At 39.4% G+C, this 18993-nt stretch overlaps 1 protein-coding gene across 1 annotated transcript; it reads left to right on the forward strand.

The window, feature by feature from the left end:
* Nucleotides 1–644: 644 nt before the first annotated feature.
* LOC124862376 (protein HID1-like) lies at nucleotides 645–18511 on the forward strand. The gene is made up of 19 exons (XM_047356250.1): nucleotides 645–815; nucleotides 1396–1545; nucleotides 2035–2205; nucleotides 3963–4079; nucleotides 4716–4822; nucleotides 4935–5051; nucleotides 10668–10875; nucleotides 10966–11022; nucleotides 11101–11241; nucleotides 11326–11416; nucleotides 13268–13419; nucleotides 13495–13573; nucleotides 13710–13874; nucleotides 13953–14180; nucleotides 15438–15589; nucleotides 15668–15754; nucleotides 15851–15942; nucleotides 16038–16196; nucleotides 17836–18511. The coding sequence occupies exons 1-19, from the start codon at nucleotides 750–752 to the stop codon at nucleotides 17897–17899; spliced, it is 2403 nt and encodes an 800-aa protein (XP_047212206.1). The 5' UTR covers nucleotides 645–749; the 3' UTR covers nucleotides 17900–18511.
* The last annotated feature ends 482 nt before the right edge of the window (nucleotides 18512–18993 follow it).

The raw sequence follows: 18993 nt of genomic DNA on the forward strand, positions 1-18993 counted from the left end.
ATTGTGAGGCACATTTACCAAATGTGCCACAATTCCATAAAAAAAATATTAAAATTATTACTAAATTGTCTCAAAAAACTAAAATGAAAAACAACTAAATTGATAAGTTATGAGATATAAAGTCAATTTAATATTCATTTTATGTACGTAAAGCATTTCTAATTATGTAACCCTTTTATTTACTTGTTTGATGGTTATTGGTTGCAAGACATCTTTTTTTTTTATCAAGCATCTATCGATCAGAGTCAGCTAACACTGCTTCTAATCAGTATAATTGGTTTGAAGTTGATCTGTTGTGCTGAATAATTAATACAATGTTTGGGTATATTTGATAAACAGCAGTGACAGATAAAATTGTCTACCACAGCTAAGGCACTATAAAAGTATTACTACAATGTGGAAATTACTTACATATAGTTTAAACATGTAACAACTTTATATTTGAAAAATAAATCTACCTTTTTTATTTTAAATATTATTTAATTATTAAATAATTAAGATAATTAAAATATTTCATTATTTATTTCCAGTTTGATTTTACTCATGACACGTATGTAAATAATTTCACCGGTTAATTTATCTATCACAATGTGGCACTTTGGGAGCTCCATAGTTCCAGCCAGCCAATAGTTAAAACAACAAACAAACAAAAAAACGCCTCCGCCAATGACTCAAGCGTAGGAAGGAGGTGAGATTAACAGGGAATCTCAGCGGCAGCAGATTTGCGTGTCTGAAGGGAATCGACCGCAATGGGCAGCAGCGATTCAAAGCTGAATTTCAGGAAAGCGGTGATCCAGCTCACCACCAAAACGCAGGTACATGAGTTTCAGTGCTCGGAACAAATTGTTACCGTCAGAGCCTAAGAGCGCGCCGAGGAGCATCATCGCGGAGATTAGAGAAATAGCAGCAACAGCCAAATTATCCTCCGTCTTCATACAGACTTTTTAAACACAGCCTTTCATTCTGCAGAATGACGATGTTTATAATGTCACTGTATAGCTGTAGATCAAAGGCGCTATTCAAAATGTGTGGTTAAATATCACAATTTGGGTTGGGGAAACAAACGACCATAACCGTGTATCCTGGCATTAGCCTACATATTTAGTGCCAGATAATAATAACTAGTGGCGTTCAGCAAAATCATAGCTGATGACGTCATTCCGGGAATGAACACGTTTGCAGATGCGGCAGGTGGACGCTGAGGTTGGTGCGCAGGATAAAGCATCCACTATTGCTTGAACAAGCAGCAGTGTTGACATTGCCATTAAGATAATGGATCTTTGTGTGCGATGAAACTAAACAAGTATATCTATCAAACACAAAGGGGTTAGCAATATATTGTGTCTAAAATCTGGTCCATGTGGGGAATCCGTGTACTGACTGTGTTTTTCTTAGCCGGTAGAAGCCACAGAGGATGCCTTCTGGGACCAGTTCTGGGCAGACACCACCATCACAGTCCAGGATGTTTTTGCTCTGGTACCAGCTGCAGAGATAAGAGCTGTTCGAGAGGAGTCGCCGTCAAACCTGGCAACCCTCTGTTATAAGGTACACACTGAAAGATCATACATAACAGGTTTATGAGGGCATCCTTATATTAAAGTGAAATGATGGAATCATTGAGGCAGTGCAGGATATTTTGTTTAGGGAGCTCAAATGAAGGGAATAATGAGTCAGCTCCCCTTCCTGTCTCTCTTATTCCCAGCTTTTGTTTGAAGCTGCCTATCTGGAACAAAACAGACACACACAGGCGTGCAGCATAATTAAATAAAGGAGACAAGAGCCCTCCAAGCAAAGCTTGTTACCAGGGTTTATCAGTTTTAGACAAAGGCTCCAGCATATTGTTGATGAAATGTTGATTTTTTGTTTTTTCTTAGTAATGGTCTGCATAAATAAATAATGCTCCTTATATAAACAAAATGTTCTAGATTTATAGCATACTTTAAAAATGTAGCATCCAAAGTGCCTTAAAAGCAATAGTGAAACTAGATGGGAAACACAGTGTTAAAACTGTTATATTTCCTATATTTTTTCCAGGCGGTGGAGAAGCTGGTGCAAGGAGCAGAATCTGGCTGTTCCAGTGAGAGGGAGAAGCAGGTGGTCCTGAACTGCACTTGTATCTTGACCCGGATTCTTCCTTACATCTTCGAGGACCAAGACTGGAGAGGGTTCTTCTGGTCAACAGTGCCTGGTGCGGGGCACGCTGGGGTGAGTGACAAAAGCGCAAGGAGTGAAAACAATGTTCAAATACATACACATCTTTTGAGGCATTCTCTGTGGTTATTTTTATGTACCCATTGGGGTCATTTTGGGTTGGCTAACAATCATGTTGCATTTATTAGTGGATCTCATTGTAGCTCTGTTGTTAGTCTTTGTTGTTTTTCTGCATTTGTTTGTCATATAACTTTATCACTATTATAATTTTATGTTATTTGTTATCTCTTTATTGTTTTTTTGCATATCTTTCTGTCATTTTTATGTGTATTTGTGATCTTTGGGGTGCTGGTCATTTCACATACATTGTAGTTTTTGTGATTTCATATTTTTTTGTTCAGGTACAATTTAAAGCAATTTTGTATAATCTGCCTAAAGTCTGTTCTAAGGTAATGTGTTTTTGTGACTTCAGTAAATATCTGCAGCAGATGGACTCAGCTTCCCCAATCAAGGATTAGAATCAAAATGAATGGAAATGGAATAAAAATACAAACTTTTTAGAAAATAAAATACAGTTAAATTAAGGTATATGTGAGATTTGAGAATTTTTAAGCCATTCTGTCCTAATAATTTATGAAAATGCTTAAATACAAAGAAAAATAAATTGAAAGTTAAATTTTATATACGGGTACGAAATGGAAGAAGGAAGTGATCAAATGAAGACTTGTGAAATTAAGGAATTTGAATTTAAATTAGTGAAGGGCTGAATTTACTCAAAGCAATTTTTTTCTTTTTGCATCTTTTTGTTTTGTTTTCTCTTTTTAGTCAGTTTGCATTGTAGTTGCATCTCTTTGTCATAGATTATGTCTGTGTAGGGTTATGGTTAGACTCCTTGTGAGTCTTTTTATGGTAGCCATTTATGGCTAATAAAGTATTTCGTCTGAAATGTATGCAGCTTTTTATTGCTTTGTTGCACTTATTTTTGGTTTTGGTGTGTCTTGGTTCCTATTCTGTGCATATTCTTGATCATTCTTTATCTCATTGTTGCCATTTGTACCTCTCAGTGTGATCATTTACCTTTTTTATGGATATTTTTAAGTCAGTCAAAAGAAAACAACCAGTTATAAAACATCTTGGTAATCCACTGATTAATTTAATCCAGAAAGAAATCTCTTTTGTTCACATCACTTTATGAGCGAAGCAAATAATGCCATCAACCCTGCATATAATATAAAATATTCCAACTATAAGTTGATTTAGTCAGAGCAACATTCAGGCTTTTGCTTGAGGGGATTCATATCAGGTCAGTGTGTGTTCCTTAAGTGTGATTCGGAGTCTCAGACCCCCTCCTAAGGTAAAACCATTCTTAGACAGTTCAGAGTGCATTTCATACTTGTATTAAGTACTGTTCAAGTGTGATCAAATCACACAGCCAAGATACTAGTGCATCAACTGAATGGGACTATGGTGGTCTTTTTGTGTCTATTTTCTGGCCATGGTCTGCAAATGTCATGAGGCGGGTCAAGTGACTGTTGTGCCCTTTTTACGCTCTTGAAGCTTTCACAGCTGCTTCTTTCCCGTAATTCTGTACAATTATATTTAAAGAACACACTAAGGCTGTAATAAGTCAGTTTCCATTGTGTTAACCTTAGTTCAGATTATTATTTCCACATTTTTGTCTATTTCTCTGTGCACAACAGTATGATTTTAACACAGCAGAGTAGTTTTTGATTATATTAAATAATTGATTTTGATGAACATATAAGAGTACTGGCATGTAGATAAAGCTTTTTGCGGCCATCTTTTTTCAGACAGATGAGCTGGATGATGATGATGGAGCCCGACCACTGGCTGAGTCGCTGCTAATGGCGATCGCTGACCTGCTCTTCTGTCCTGACTTCACTGTACACAGTCACAGAAGAGGCCCTGTGAGTACCCAATGTCCTGATACAGTGCAATTTAATTTAACATGCCATTCAATTGTCATTTTCCCAGCAGTAAAATTAGCTGTGGTTGAGAAGGCTGTCTGGAATAGTTTCTGACTCTTCCCAGCCTCACAGTCATTTTGTCTCATGATTTAAAAGGTTAAACCTATTTTCTGTTAAACCACTGTTTCCTCCTTCCTGATCTGAAGTTGCCTCACTAACCTGTCACTCTAGTTTTTCTGAGGATAGAATGCAGAGATAGTGACAAATAATGTTGTTGTAAATAATCTGTTTGTCAAACCAGGAAATAATCAACTTTCCTCCTTCAGAATGTAAAGAATATTATCTAGTCAGGAAGCAACCCCAAACTCACAGTGCTCTTTTTCTTATTTTTCACATTTTGTCTCTAAACTGAATTATAGAACAATTTTCTTTTAACGGAGAAGGAAGTGAGGCTTTCCTTTTTCAATTAAGAACAAATAACACACAACCTGTTCTTTAGAGCAAACTGCTGTTTGTCTACTGATTAAAGTTAAAAATGCCCATCTTACTCATTTAGGCATTGGCAATGTTTAAAGTGGATTAATTTGGTTAAATTAGAAACCTTAAGTTTAAAGTGTTTATTGTGACCATTTATAGGATTCAGTGGAGAACATGCAGTCTTTAGACAGCTGTGAGTACATCTGGGAGGCTGGGGTGGGATTTGCACAGTCCCCGCCTCTAAACTACATCCACGATCTCAACAGGTCAGTTTACTTTAAACAACTGGACCTGACAATGTCTAAATCATAAAATTGCATTTTTTTCCCCCTTTTTTTGTCACATATTCTGTTTTTTTGTTTTGTTTTTTACCTTCAGGGCAGAGCTGCTGAGATTGTTACTAACCTGCTTCTCAGAGGCCATGTACCTGCCTCCTTCACCCGACAACAGCGTCCTCAACCCCTGGGTCACGTTCTTCTGCTCCACAGAGAATAGGTAACAGGCTTTTATATGGTCATCCATTTGGGAATAAACATGGCCACATACAGTTGGATCTTTTTAAATTAGAATGTCATTAAAGACTTCATGTATTTTAATTCAAAACTTGAAACTCATGATTTAGATTCAGCACACTCAGATTGATGTTTTTCCAAGTGCTGATTTCTAAATTTGCTGTTTATGGCTTACAGCTAATGAAAACCCAAATTCAGTTTCTCTAAAATTTACAACATTAAACTAGAGACCTGCAAGCAGCTTTGAAGGCCCTCGCACCCCTCAGCGCAACTCGGGCTGTGGAGCGACCGCAGGAGCCTGGCATCGCCTCCTACACGCCACATACAATGACACCGCGTCACTTAAACACGTCGCCAGTAGGTGGCACTTTGAGCAACATGTCATATTATCTTCGGTCATGCAGAGTTTCAGTCTGGCAAAAAGCATTCAAAAGTTCGAGTAAATCTGACCTTCCAGATGGAAGCTGCACTCACTTGTTTGTTTGTGGGTGGGGCTAAAACGACATCATCAATTGACTGTGTCAAAATGTCCATCATTAACTCATGATCATGTATACTACATTTCAAGTGGATCCGATGATGTATGAGGGAGATATAGCCCTTGAAGTGTCCTAGGGGGCGCTATTGATCCAAATTTAAATGTAATCCAATAGAGCTGTTTGGGGGCTGACAAAGATCAAGAATATTCAGTTTGGAGTGAATCGGATCATGCATGTGTAATTTAGAGGCAAACGTATGGCCGTGGCGTGACATCATAATACGGCACGCCATCATAGCCACACTCTCCAGCTAAAGCAGTCAGTACTGGTGACTGTCTAAGACCATCATGTTATCTGTTACTTGGGACAGTTTCACATTGATTAGGTGAAGAACATCAAACACTGATTCTGTAAAGGAAAACGGGACACTTTCTGTTGTCAAGGGGCGGTGCTTCGATGATGTCAGCATCTGATCAGTGAATATTGTTGAGGTCTAGAGGCAGATCAATCCCAGAAGGTTTCATTTGTCTGTGACTTTCCTTGTAGGAGCTATATCAATGTAGTGTTTAATGGCAAGAAGTCATATTTTGAGGCGTGGCCACGCCCACACGCTTTCATGTATAAAAAAGCTTTTGATAACTTTTGATCCCCAATCCCTTAAGAGTATACTGAGTGATTTTCAAGTCTCTAAGTCAAAAGCTGTAGGAGGAGTTCGCTCAGATATGCGGGTTAAAAACGGCCAAAACAGGGTCAAAATGGCAACTTCAATCCAAAATGGCCGACTTCCTGTGGGGTTTGGACCAATGCTCCAAGAGACTTTTTTGTAGGTCCTAAGAAGTGACATATGTGTACCGAATTTCACAATCCTCTGTCAAAGCATGTCTTGGGGCTGATTTTTTGAAATATTCTAGGGGGCGCTGTGGACGAATTAGGCCACGCCCACCGAATATGTCATCAGATCTTTGTGGGGGACTGGACTAGGATCAATCACATTGAATGTGATGGAGATCAGATGATCTAAGTGTAAATTAGAGGCAAACGTATGGCCATGGCATGACGTCTGAATTCGCGGCGCCGCCACGGCCACGTCCTTTTATGAAAAGACACTGTGCCTCAAACGAAGTTAGACCCACTAGTTATCTGTCTTCTGACACACTTTCAAGTTGATTGGGTCAAGAGGGTAAGAGAGGCAACTTTCCAAGTGAAAAAGTGACTTCCTGTTCTGAGGGGGCGTGGCTTTGATGATGTCAGCATATGACCCCATAGGATTGTCGGGAACCCGAAGGTCCTCCTTGCTGCCAACTTTGGTGTGATTTGGAATTTGTTTGGGAAAGTTATTGCAATTTTTCACTTTCGGCGCGAACGCCAAGTTCGTGCCCCGGCCACGCCCCTAAACATGGCCAAAATCTCACGATTTTGATAACTTTTAATCCCCCATCCCTTAACTGCATGTAGACCAAATATGAACCCGATAGCTCAAAATCCCTAGGAGGAGTTCGTTAAAGTTCGAGGTGAGTAAAAGTGAAAAACGGGCAAAAATCGGCCTTTGACCCAAAATGGCCGACCTCCTGTGCATTTTAGGGCATACCCCCAAGAGACTTTTTTTCTTGTTTTGAGGTGCTCTAGCATTGTGCCAAATTTCACATCTCTACGCCTTACAGTTCGGCCTATCTCACGTTTGGGGGCGTGGCTAAGTGGTTTGACCACGCCCACTGACGACGACATTAAAGAACGAAAATTTCACGCAGGGGACAATTTTGTGTAAAATTTGGTGAGTTTTGGGGCATGGCAAAGTCCCCATATTGCCTCGCCAAAAGTCCCCGGAAAAAAGAATAAGAATTCGAGCGATTACAATAGGCCCTTGCAGTTTTCCTGCTCGGGCCTAATAAAGTCAGTAAAAAGGCACTGTGATGGACTGGTGACCTGTCCAATTGCCAAATGACCACTGGAGATAGGCACCAGCCACCCCAATATCCCTCAATAATGGGTAGGGTCTTTTTTTGTATGAATTTATGAATCAGTGCAGCGCAGAATGCAGGTGATCATCCTGTGTCTCTGCCGATGTGTTAAGGAAGGCTTTGTTGTTTTAATAGTGGCCTGCAGCTTTTCTGAATTATTAGGTCCGGTGTCTCCAACCACCCTCTGGACAGTTTGGAACACTGAGCAACAGTCCAGTCCTTTTTCTGCAGATAAGGTGCGTTTAGTATTGGTTTGATACAAGAAATGTCACAGTTGTAGCCCACATCCTAGGTATATCTGTGTGTAGTGGTTCTTGGAACACTGTTTCCAGCCCCAGTCCATGCCTTGTGAATTTCCCCCAAAGCACTTAAAATGGCTCTGTTTCACAGTCCTGTCAAGGCTGCAGGCTCCTGTAGCTTCTGGTCATTTTTTTGTGCTGGAAACAGCACATTGAACTGGAAATCTGATCTAGAAATGAATTGTCTAAACGGGCCCATAGTGGTCTTTTTGTTGCCAATGGCAAGTGCCTGGTGTTCCCTTTTTAAGCTTTTGAAGCGTTCGCAGCTTTTTCTTTCCGGTGATTCTGTACAATTACATTGAAAGGACCAAGGTTGTAAGTCGGATCTGTTTCTTTAGTGTCAACCTTTGTTGAGTTTATTATTTCCACATTTCAGTTAGAAGTTGTATTTGTCACCTCCTATGTACAGAACAGAATGGTAATAACACAGCACAGTAGTCTTCTTTATTAAAATTCTTTTCTATTGTTGATTATTTTAAATTGTTTATTTTGATGAACAGACAAGAGTTATTATACACCCAAGACTTCTGACTTTTTCCTTCCATTCATCTTTCTGTTCATATTCTCTTTTATAACACTCTGAATAGACAACTTTATTTACAATGACCTTCCTTGTGCTGGGTTTCAATGACTGTCATCTGCACAACTGTTAAGTCAATGATCTTCCTTATGATTTTGTAGACCATAATACAACATTTCTTTAATAAAATCCTTTTTCATTGGTCCTATATCATTTTATAATTTTCAGAGAATTGAAATGTTGGGTTTTCATTACCTGTTAGCAATAATAATCAAAACTAGCAGAAGTAAATGCTTGAAATATATATCACTTTGTGTAGTAAATCAATATATTACAGTTTCACTTTTTAATTAAATTACCTAAATAGATAATCATTTCAATAATATTCTAATTTATTGAGATGCACATCTAGATTGCACCTTGCATTTCAAAAGGGTTCAAATAACCTTGATCACAGACAGCCTGTACATTTTCATTTTAAAAACGCATTTAATTGTCCTCTTTGATGCTCTGTCTGTTTTCACAAATAAGAGTACATTTTAACAGTCGTACTCGTACTCGTTGTCTTCCTCTTATCCGGGACCGGGTCGCGGGGGCAGCAGACTCAGCAGAGACACCCAGACGTCCGTCTCCCCAGACACCTCCTCCAGCTTCTCCGGTGGGAGCCCAAGGCGTTCCCAGGCCAAGAAGGCTGGGTACTCCGCACTACCGCTCGGCCCGTAGGCCGAAACGACAGTCGGAGACCTGTCCCCAACCCAAAGGCGCAGGGATGCGACCCTCTCATTCACTGGGGTAAACTCCAACACGAGACGGCTGAGCTGGGGGGGCAACAAGCAAACCCACCCCAGCCCGCCGCCTCTCCCCGTGGGCCACTCCAGAGTAGAAGAGAGTCCAGCCCCTCTCGAGAAGATGGGTTCCAGAGCCCACGCTGTGCGTGGAGGTGAGCCCAACTATTTCTAGTCGATATCTCTCGACCTCCCGCACAAGCTCAGGCACCTTCCCCCCCAGTGAGGTGATATTCCACGTCCCTAGAGCCAACCTAAACATCCGGGGATCGGGCCGCTGAGGTCTCCACCTTCGTTCGCCACCTTTGTTCGCCACCTTTGTTCGCCACCTTTGTTCGCCACCTTTGTTCGCCACCTTCGTTCGCCACCTTCGTTCGCCACCTTCGTTCGCCACCTTCGTTCGCCACCCAATCCTCCCATCCTGGGGGATGGCCTCGCTTCTCTCGTTCGGGCTTGGCCCTGCCGGGTCCCGCGAGGAGCAACCCGGCCACCAGGCGCTCTCCGGCGAGTCCCGACCCCAGGTCTGGCTCCAGGGTGGGACCCCGGCTCCGGCGTACAGGGCAACGTCACGTGCCTCGCTGTACTAGTCCTCATGAAGGATTCTTGAACCGCTCTTTGTCTGACCCGTCACCTAGAGCCTGTTTGCCATGGGAGACCCTACCAGGGGCATTTAAGCCCCAGACAACGTAGCCTCTAGGATCATTTGAGCACTCAAACCCCTCCACCACGTTAAGGTGGCGGTTCAAGGAGGGGCATTTTAACAGTCTAATATGGAAAATGTTTGTAAAACAGACTGAAGGTAACAGTGAATTACCTGCAGTGTGTAGCTCAAAGGAAAAGCTTGTGCGACCTAAGAAGAAAAAAAATGGCCATATTTCTGGTATAATGGCTATAATCAAGAGACCAAACGAGAAAGACCGAAAAATTAAACAGAATTGATTTGGCTAAATGGCAAAGCGTTTGACTCTGAGATCTAAAAAAGGGTAGATTTAGGGGCTAGGTGTAGATTTAGGGGCCGCTACAAAGCAGAATTGGCTAGCAGGGATCGAGATCCCTATGTTATAAATAAATAGCATACAACTCTTTAATTCTGCTTCTGAACACTATCTTGTAGTTAAAAAAACATAAAAAAAAACAGAGTGTTGTACTTTCTTTAAACCTGAGTACAAAATTTGCAGCAGGAGAATAAATAGTTAGCAGATTCACTAAGGTTCTATCAGCAATGAGAACTCCATAGCAAATTATTGATTATTGTTACCATCTTTTAATGTATCTTTGCAAATTCAAAGAACAAACAGAAGGCTCCTCTTAACATAAAAAAAAAACAAGTTTCAATTACATGCAGTTTGTAGCTCTTGAGCAAGTCTATCAGTTTTCAATCACAAATCATAATTTCTGATTTTTATTGGAGGCAGTTTGCTTCATTTTATGCTGAGGTTTCAATCAGGTGTCCAAAATAAAGTTAAATTAAGGTTTTACTTCAGACTACTTGTATGAATCAGGTAAATGTTCACTTTTTGGGTGATTCTCTAACAGTTTCCTCATGTTTTTCTCCTAGACATGCTCTGCCTCTCTTTACATCTCTGCTTAATGTGGTCTGTGCTTACGATCCGGTGGGCTACGGTATCCCCTACAACCACCTGCTGTTCGCAGACTACCGGGAGCAGCTGGTGGAGCAGGCTGTACAGATTCTTATTGTGACATTGGAGCACGATGGAGGGGTCCCCCGACCTGCTGCTTCTTCATCCAGCATAGAGGAACTAGAGGTATGACAAGAGAGCAAGACTGTCAACCTGTTGACAATGTTTCTTTAATTATTTTCTCAAAAACAAAAAAAACTCTTGATCTGTGTGCAGAATGTTGGCCCTGAGAATCTCTTTGTCAATTACTTGTCAAGGATTCACAGAGAGGAGGTTTGTTTATTAGAATCAACATTTTTGGTCACATCCTTTCTCGTATTGAAAGTTATCTTTATGGGTCTCCATTGGTAGGACTTTGACTTTGTGCTGAAGGGCCTTGCTCGTCTGCTGACCAATCCTCTGACTCAGACATACCTCCCCCACTCCACCAAGAAAATCCACTTCCACCAAGAGCTGCTGGTGTTTTTCTGGAAACTCTGCGACTTCAACAAGGTTAAACAGAAGTTAAAGCAAGGTATTAGAGGTGTCTGTACTTTCATTAAGTAACACATTTGTATTTTATGCTTCCCTCCACAGAAGTTCTTGTTTTTTGTCCTGAAGAGCAGTGATGTGCTGGATGTTCTTGTTCCGATACTTTATTACTTGAATGATGCCAGGGCTGATCAATGTAAGTCTTCTTTTTCGTTATATGGAACAGACTACTTTTGAACAATCGCACATAAACCTTTACTCCTAACTGTCTCATACCAAGTGGGTTTTATTGGCATCAAATCCACTTTAATCAGTCGGGACATGATCAAATGGAAATTATTTTAATATTACCAAAAATAACCTTGGCAGGCAAGAGGGAATTTACAATTTTTGAAAACTGCTATGAAAATGTATTCATAGCCCTTGAACCTTTTCCCATTTCCCTAAGATACAACCACAAAATTGTACATGTTTTATTGGGATTTTATGTAGTATGACAACACAATAATGCTTTATGATTTATTATGATACCTCTTTTTTCTCTGACACCCCTGAGTATGATGCAGTGCAATGTACTGCCTTTAGAAAGCAAGGACTCAGAGGTTTGTAAGAGAACATCAGTGAACAAACGGTACAATGAAGACCAAGGAAGACAGCAGACAGGTCAGGGATAAAGCTGTGAAGACATTTAAAGTAGAGTTAAGTTATAAAACAATTTACCGAGCTTTAAACATCTCACAGAGCTCTGTTCAGTTCATCATCTGAAAATGGAAAGCATAAGGGATGACTGGAAGCAAGACATGGCTGTCCACATAAACTAATGCCCACCAAGGAGAGCATAAATCAGAGAAGCATCCATAAGGCCCTGATTTATTTGGAAGAGATAAATTTAGATCAATCTGAAAATACCATCACTGCTGTAAAATAAAATGGTGGCAGGATCATCTGATGGGGATGTTTTTCTTCATCAGGAACAGAGAACCTGATCAGACTTAATGGGAAGATGGATGGACCACAAACTGTTTGAGGATGCAAAAGATTTGACACTTTGATGGAGGTTCACCTTCTTTCAGGACAAGCCTAAGCATACAGCCAGAGCTGCAATAGAATAGTTTAGATCAAAGCATATTTATGTGTCAGAAAATTCAAGTCCAGACCTAATTTGGAAAGAGAGTTTCAGATGTTTTTTTAAACTTATGGTGTTCTTCCAAGCTGACTGAGCTTAAGTTATTTTACAAAGACGAATGGAGGGAAACAAACCTTTCTGCAGCTGTGCATAGCTGGTCATGATACACCCTCAAAGACTTGCAGCTGTAACTTCAGCGGAAGGTGGTTCTGCAAAGTATCAACTCAGGGGCACTGAATACAAATGAAACTCCCAGATTTCTTTTACATTCCTGGAAACCATGTGTTATTTTCATCCACTTTACAATTTTACAGTGCTTTGTGTTGCTTTATTGCAAAAACACACATAAGTACATTGGAAAAGGAGTTTGCAATGTCAAAATCAGAAAAACTTTCTAAATTATTTTTGTGACAACCGCGCACAAAAGGACACGGAAGGCTTTATATAAAAATATAGATTATATTTAAATTAAACTTGCGGAAAAAAACATAAATCTGTAGGCCATACTGTCGACGTTTCTGTACAAGAGAAGTATTTATGAAACCAGTTAAATGCCGCAATCCAAACCAAAGAATAACATCTTCTACATGATGGAATTAAATGGTTTATAGTGTGGGTGGGCTGTGGAGGGGTGAGTTAGGAGCCAGGATTTTATATGGTGCTTGTGAAGAAGTCAATACTGATCAGTCTTTGACTAAAAGTTTATTTTTATCCAACACCTACACTGTAAAAGAAGTAAATCGAGTTGCTCTTAAAGTCTGATTAAAGAATGTTAGCAAATGTGAGAAAGTTCGAGGCATCTGAATACAGTTGCAAAGTCATAGAATGATAAGCTCTGTTAGCCATTTGGCCAATCAGTGGTCATACGGTTCAGGCTAATTAGAGTACACTGACTTTTAATGTGATGTGCTTTGGTTGCAGCTCGCGTTGGACTCATGCACATCGGCGTGTTTATTTTGCTCCTGCTGAGCGGTGAGAGGAACTTTGGTGTGCGCTTGAATAAGCCGTATTCTCTCCATGTTCCAATGGACATCCCGGTGTTCACAGGGACTCACGCAGATCTGCTTATAGTGGTGAGACAGGATACTTTTGCATGAAAACTACTGGAAATGTGAAGTCTCACTGTTGTTTCTCTGTTTGTGTTGTAGGTTTTTCATAAGATCATCACTACAGGACACCAGCGCCTCCAGCCTCTTTTTGACTGCCTGCTCACCATTATTGTAAATGGTGAATTGTCCTTTTTTATTTTTCTACAATCCCTTAACATTTAAATGTTTTATGCCACAAGTCATGAAGGAGTTCTTAAATATGTTTGAACAACATAAGAATATTCAAAGTATTGCATATTTTCTTCTTGTTGCAGTTTCCCCCTATTTGAAGAGTCTGTCCATGGTAGCTGCCAATAAACTACTCCACCTGCTGGAGGCTTTCTCCACAACCTGGTTTCTGTTCTCTGCTGCCCAGAATCATCACCTTGTCTTCTTTCTTCTTGAGGCTTTCAATAATATTATCCAGTACCAGTTTGATGGTAAGCTGGATCCATTCTGTGGCATTGTTTTAATTTTACCCCTGTTTATTTATGTAATTCTTTTTATCTCACTACCAGGAAACTGCAATCTTGTCTATGCTATCATCCGCAAGCGCAATGTGTTCCACCAGCTGGCCAACCTGCCCTCTGACCCCGCTACAATCCAAAAGGCTTTGCAGAGGAAGAAGAAGTCACCAGACGTTATTTCTCGCACAAGCTCTCAAGAGACTGTGTCCATGGAGGGCTCCCACCCTGCGGTGCCAGCAGAACCGGGTACACTTAAGACCAGCCTAGTCGCTATACCAGGTACTCTCATTTCAACTAAATACTTTTGTTTCAGTCATTACATAATTAATGTATAAGCTTCCGTAGATATATGAGAAACAAACAATCCTTTGGCAGCTAAAACAGTTAAATGTTTTACAAACCCCTTTTTGTAACAGCTGTTTTGAGGAAACAAGTTCCTGTTTTGAAAGCTGAATATTATCTCTGCTGTGCTAGAACAGCATCTGCTCAGGCATCATCCTTTGTATTGCATAAGGCACCAATTTGTTTAACCTGACGACATTGTTGGATTCCCATTTCCCTAATTTAGCCCCTGGATTTTTATGTTATCATTTGTTTAACTATAGTGGTGCTGAAAAAGATGCTAATGGTGTGGCTGTCCCTTCTTTTATAATCCAGTGTATTCTAGATTCATGGTGAATTATGTTTTTTTGGAAAGAAGGGTTAGGGTTAGGGTGATTTGATTCTATTCGGTCTACTTAAGTCTAAATTCTAAATGAAATGCTTTGTATTTATGATTATTTAATATAATACGTTTGTAAATAAAATTTGGTTTATAATACTAGTGGGTGAATGTTTTCTACCTAAGGAAATTAAGATTATCATTTACTTTGTAGCAACCCTTTCTCCTGAGCAGGCATGTGTCGACAGTGGAAACGATCGACAGTCTTTTAACAGGAAGAAACACAAAAACACAAACAAGTGCAGGGGAGTTCTTTCTATTTTTAAAAAACAGTAGACAGTATTCAATGGCAGCAGATGATCTTTTAGTGGTTTCGTGTATCAGAGAAGCACAGTTAAGCAAATAAACTCGTATTTCAGATATTTTCCAAAGATAATGCTTGTAAACGCAGTTCATGACAGACCCAATTCTTTAACAGTTTTTACATTTCTTTTACAGTTTTTACATTTAGATATTTTACCACAAACATAATTTATTTCATTTTCTTTTTTTATTGTTAAACTTTTTTTAATTTTCAGACTTTTGAGCCATGTCAAATTCAGTAGAAGCAAATATTGTAGATATGAAACACATCTATTGCCTCTAAAAAATAGTTTATACCATGTAGTAAAATCCTTTATGAAGTAAAACTTTATCTGTAGGATCTTGTTTTTTTGTATCTTGCATCTGCATACGTAGATGTCCTTGTAAGTGCCTAAAATAACAATCACATTCTTAAAGTTTGTTGTTTTTTTGAGGGCAATTTTTTTTTATTACTAGTTAGATGTCACTGCTCTCACCCCTCTGATTATTGTTCGATCCCTGACCTCTTTCAGGCATTGATAAACTGACTGAGAAGTCACAGGTATCTGAGGACGGGACCATGGTGTCTGTCCCAAAGTTAGACTCTCCACAGACGGTCCACTTGGACCAAAGTGCAGCTGCTGGGACCAGTGACACGGAGTCAAACTCAGGCAGAGACAATGAAGTAAGTGGGTTGTTACTGTCTCCATGTTTTTTATAAATGTTGTGGCAAATTTGTTAACTGTTTTTTTGGCATTATTAGGATGTTTTCTACTCTGAAGCAGAAATGGAAAGAAGACGTTTGTCAAGTGCCTCTTCGACTTCGATCTGGGCTCCCACACCAGAATGGGTGAGCAAACTGTAAAACTTTGTTGTAAGACATTTTTTTACATAGATTTTGGATCTTTAACAATGTTAATAAATAAATATTTCTTTTATGTTCCAGATCCTATCTTGGAAGTGCAAGTTGCCCCTGCAGACCATCATGCGTCTTCTACAAGTACTAGTTCCCCAGGTGGAGAAGATCTGCATTGACAAGTTAGTTTCATGTCCTGAAGTACAAATGTCTCATTGAACCACTCAATCAATTTTGTCAGAAATAATGCAGAAGTGTGCTTTATGTTTCATTCCAGAGGCCTGACAGATGAATCTGAGATCCTGAAGTTTCTTCAGCATGGCACGTTAGTGGGCCTGTTGCCAGTTCCTCACCCCATTCTCATCAGAAAGTATCAGGCCAACGCCGGCACAGCCATGTGGTTTCGCACTTACATGTGGGGTGTTGTTTACTTGCGGTAAGTCAGGAAAAAAATCTATGTAATATGGGAAAACACAGCACTGAATATGTTGTAAAATGAAGGAGCAAATTTAGGAAAATATGGAATATCCAGTCAACCCTAAATTGAAGGAAGGTGGAATTAAGTTTAATTTAAGAGTTATTAGAAACTTAATCCTGCACATCTACTTTTAAAAACAGGGAAGCAGGCACTTCATTTTGCTCCATTGTTTAGGCACCTATGCACATAGGTGTAAAACAAAGTGATGCTCAAAAGTTTTAAAATAGATGAACGGTCATAAAAAACACATTAGAAGTGATCAAATGTAGTAAACAATTAAACAGGAGGGTGAGGAACTAAGGAGATGTGTGTATATATATATATATATATATAGAGAGAGAGAGAGAGAGATATAGAAATGGTCAAACTCTGATGTAAAAATCTTTGGTTTTCCGCTGCCCTTTTGATTTTTACCTCTGGAAAGCACTTTGTGTTACACTTGGCTTTATGAAAATTGTTCGATTTATCAGTAAAATGTGTATTTTGAATAATATTTTGATACAAGGATTTCTGAGAGCTCTGCCTGTTTTTCTAAGTTACCACTTTCCTGAAAAACCTGCTGTTTCAAGTAATAATGTCCCAAATAAAATTTTACATATTCTTTAGTCAGTCATCATCAGTCAATCAGTCAGTTTCTACCGGTTCTTCCATAGTGGGTCGCAGGGAAGCTGGTGCCTATCTACAGCAGTCTACGGGCGGGAGGTGGGGTACACCCTGGACAGGTTGCCAGTCCATCGCAGGGCAACACAAACACACACAAGACAAACAACCATACACACACACTCATTCGTGCCTAAGGGCACTTTGGAGAAACCAATGAACCTAACAGTCATGTTTCTGGACTGTGGAAGGAAGCTGGAGTACCCAGAGAAAACCCATGCATGCACAGGGAGAACATGCAAACTCCATGTAGAAAGACCCCTGGCCGGGAGTCAAACCCAGGAACTTCTTGCTGCAAGGCAACAGTGCTACCAACTGCGCCACCGTGCGGCCCATTTAATAAAAATCGAAAATGCATGGAAAAATAATCTGCTTTTGTTTATGATAATTACATGACTGCTAATCAATTATGATACAAAGAAGATTGTAAAAACCAGGTAATGCTTAAAAATGTTTTGTTAAAACCATCCAAATAGCTGTTTTAATGTTCAAAAATCTGAATCTCTTGACAATAATTTCTTCTTTTAGACTTTAACGGGTTAATGTGGCTTGTAGCATTGCCTTTGAAATAAAATATGACGTAGACGTTTTTGACTCTGTTTAAAGAGTTTGATGGCAATGTTGGAAGTTGTGCTGTCTATTTCTTTCTCTGGGGGCCTGTGCCCAAAACCAAAACTGTATTTTAGGCAGAGAAATTCTTCCATGACCTAAAATCTAACTTACTGTTAACAGTAAGTTAGATTTTACCTTGCGTCATCAGGAGACTAATAGCTGTGAAAATTATTTCCTTTTCTCTAGATAACAGCACAAAATTTTTAGCATGTTTAAATAGAGATGTATTTAACCTTGTTGTACTCCATGGTTTTGGTTTCATCATGCAGATAATGAATTTTCTAATTTTATAAAGAATTCAGCAACTGTTCTTTTTTTTTTTTAGCAATGTGGATCCCCCCATCTGGTATGACACTGATGTGCGCCTTTTTGAGATCCAGAGGATGTAAACTGACCACATGATGACTGAAAAAATTGACTCTTCTTGTTCTAGAAGTATCCTCTGGTTTCCGGAAAATAAAACTCACTGTGTTAGACGTGTCTTCTAATCATTATGCTTGCACCAAACATCTTCTGACTTGGAAAGATAAAAGATATATGAAGTATCATCGATGTGCATAAACAACTGAATTAAAAAATTTCTTTAGAACCTTGAGACAGCAGAATGTCTGTTAAAGCACTGAGAAAAATGAAGCATTTGCAAAAAGCAAAGAAGTAGAAAAGAAATATTTAACTTTTGTCATATTTGTTATAGAGGATGTAGTGTATTTTCAACAAAGGCATGTAAGTTGTCTTGGATGACACCGTGTTAGTATTTCTAATTGTTATTTATTGTACTTCCCATGGTTTAAAGTGAACATGCACCTTTCTGACTTATCTGTTAAGGCTGTGGTTTAATGTGATGTTTCAGGTATGGAGGTGTTTTTATGTAAACAGCCAGGGCTTGTTTTTGACTTCTTTTGTTTGACTTCTTGCTTTGACTTGCGATCCTTACAGTGCTTGACTTTAAAACTGTATTTTCTTGAATTGTCTTGAAAATATATATTACTATGGATCTGTGACGTCTGTGTTGCCTGTATTACTATTGGTATGGTTATTTGAGAAGATTTGCAGAAAAGCTTTTTAGTGTGTCTTTAGAAATGGCAAGATTTACATGTGTGCTGTCCTAAGCTCAAGTTATTGTTTACCAAGTTAAGGTGGAATGTTAGCCACCAGAAGGCGCCATAATACCTTTTGACTCAAGTTTCCTATTCACTTTAATTCAATTCAACTCAACTCAGTTTATTTATATAGCGCCAATTCACAACACATGTTGTCTCAAGACACTTCACAACAGTCAGGTACATACATTCCAATTAATCCTAACCATTGAACAGTGCAGTCAGATTCAGTTATTTATTCAAATTGGATAAAAAGTTTTTCTATCTAAGGAAACCCAGCAGATTACATCCAGTCAGTGACTTGCAGCATTCCCTCCTCCTGGATGAGCATGTAGAGACAGTGGACAGTCACTGGCGTTGACTTTGCAGCAATCCCTCGTACT

The sequence above is a fragment of the Girardinichthys multiradiatus genome, chromosome X, assembly GCF_021462225.1.
Source record: "Girardinichthys multiradiatus isolate DD_20200921_A chromosome X, DD_fGirMul_XY1, whole genome shotgun sequence".
In the NCBI taxonomy this organism is placed as follows: Eukaryota; Metazoa; Chordata; class Actinopteri; order Cyprinodontiformes; family Goodeidae; genus Girardinichthys; species Girardinichthys multiradiatus.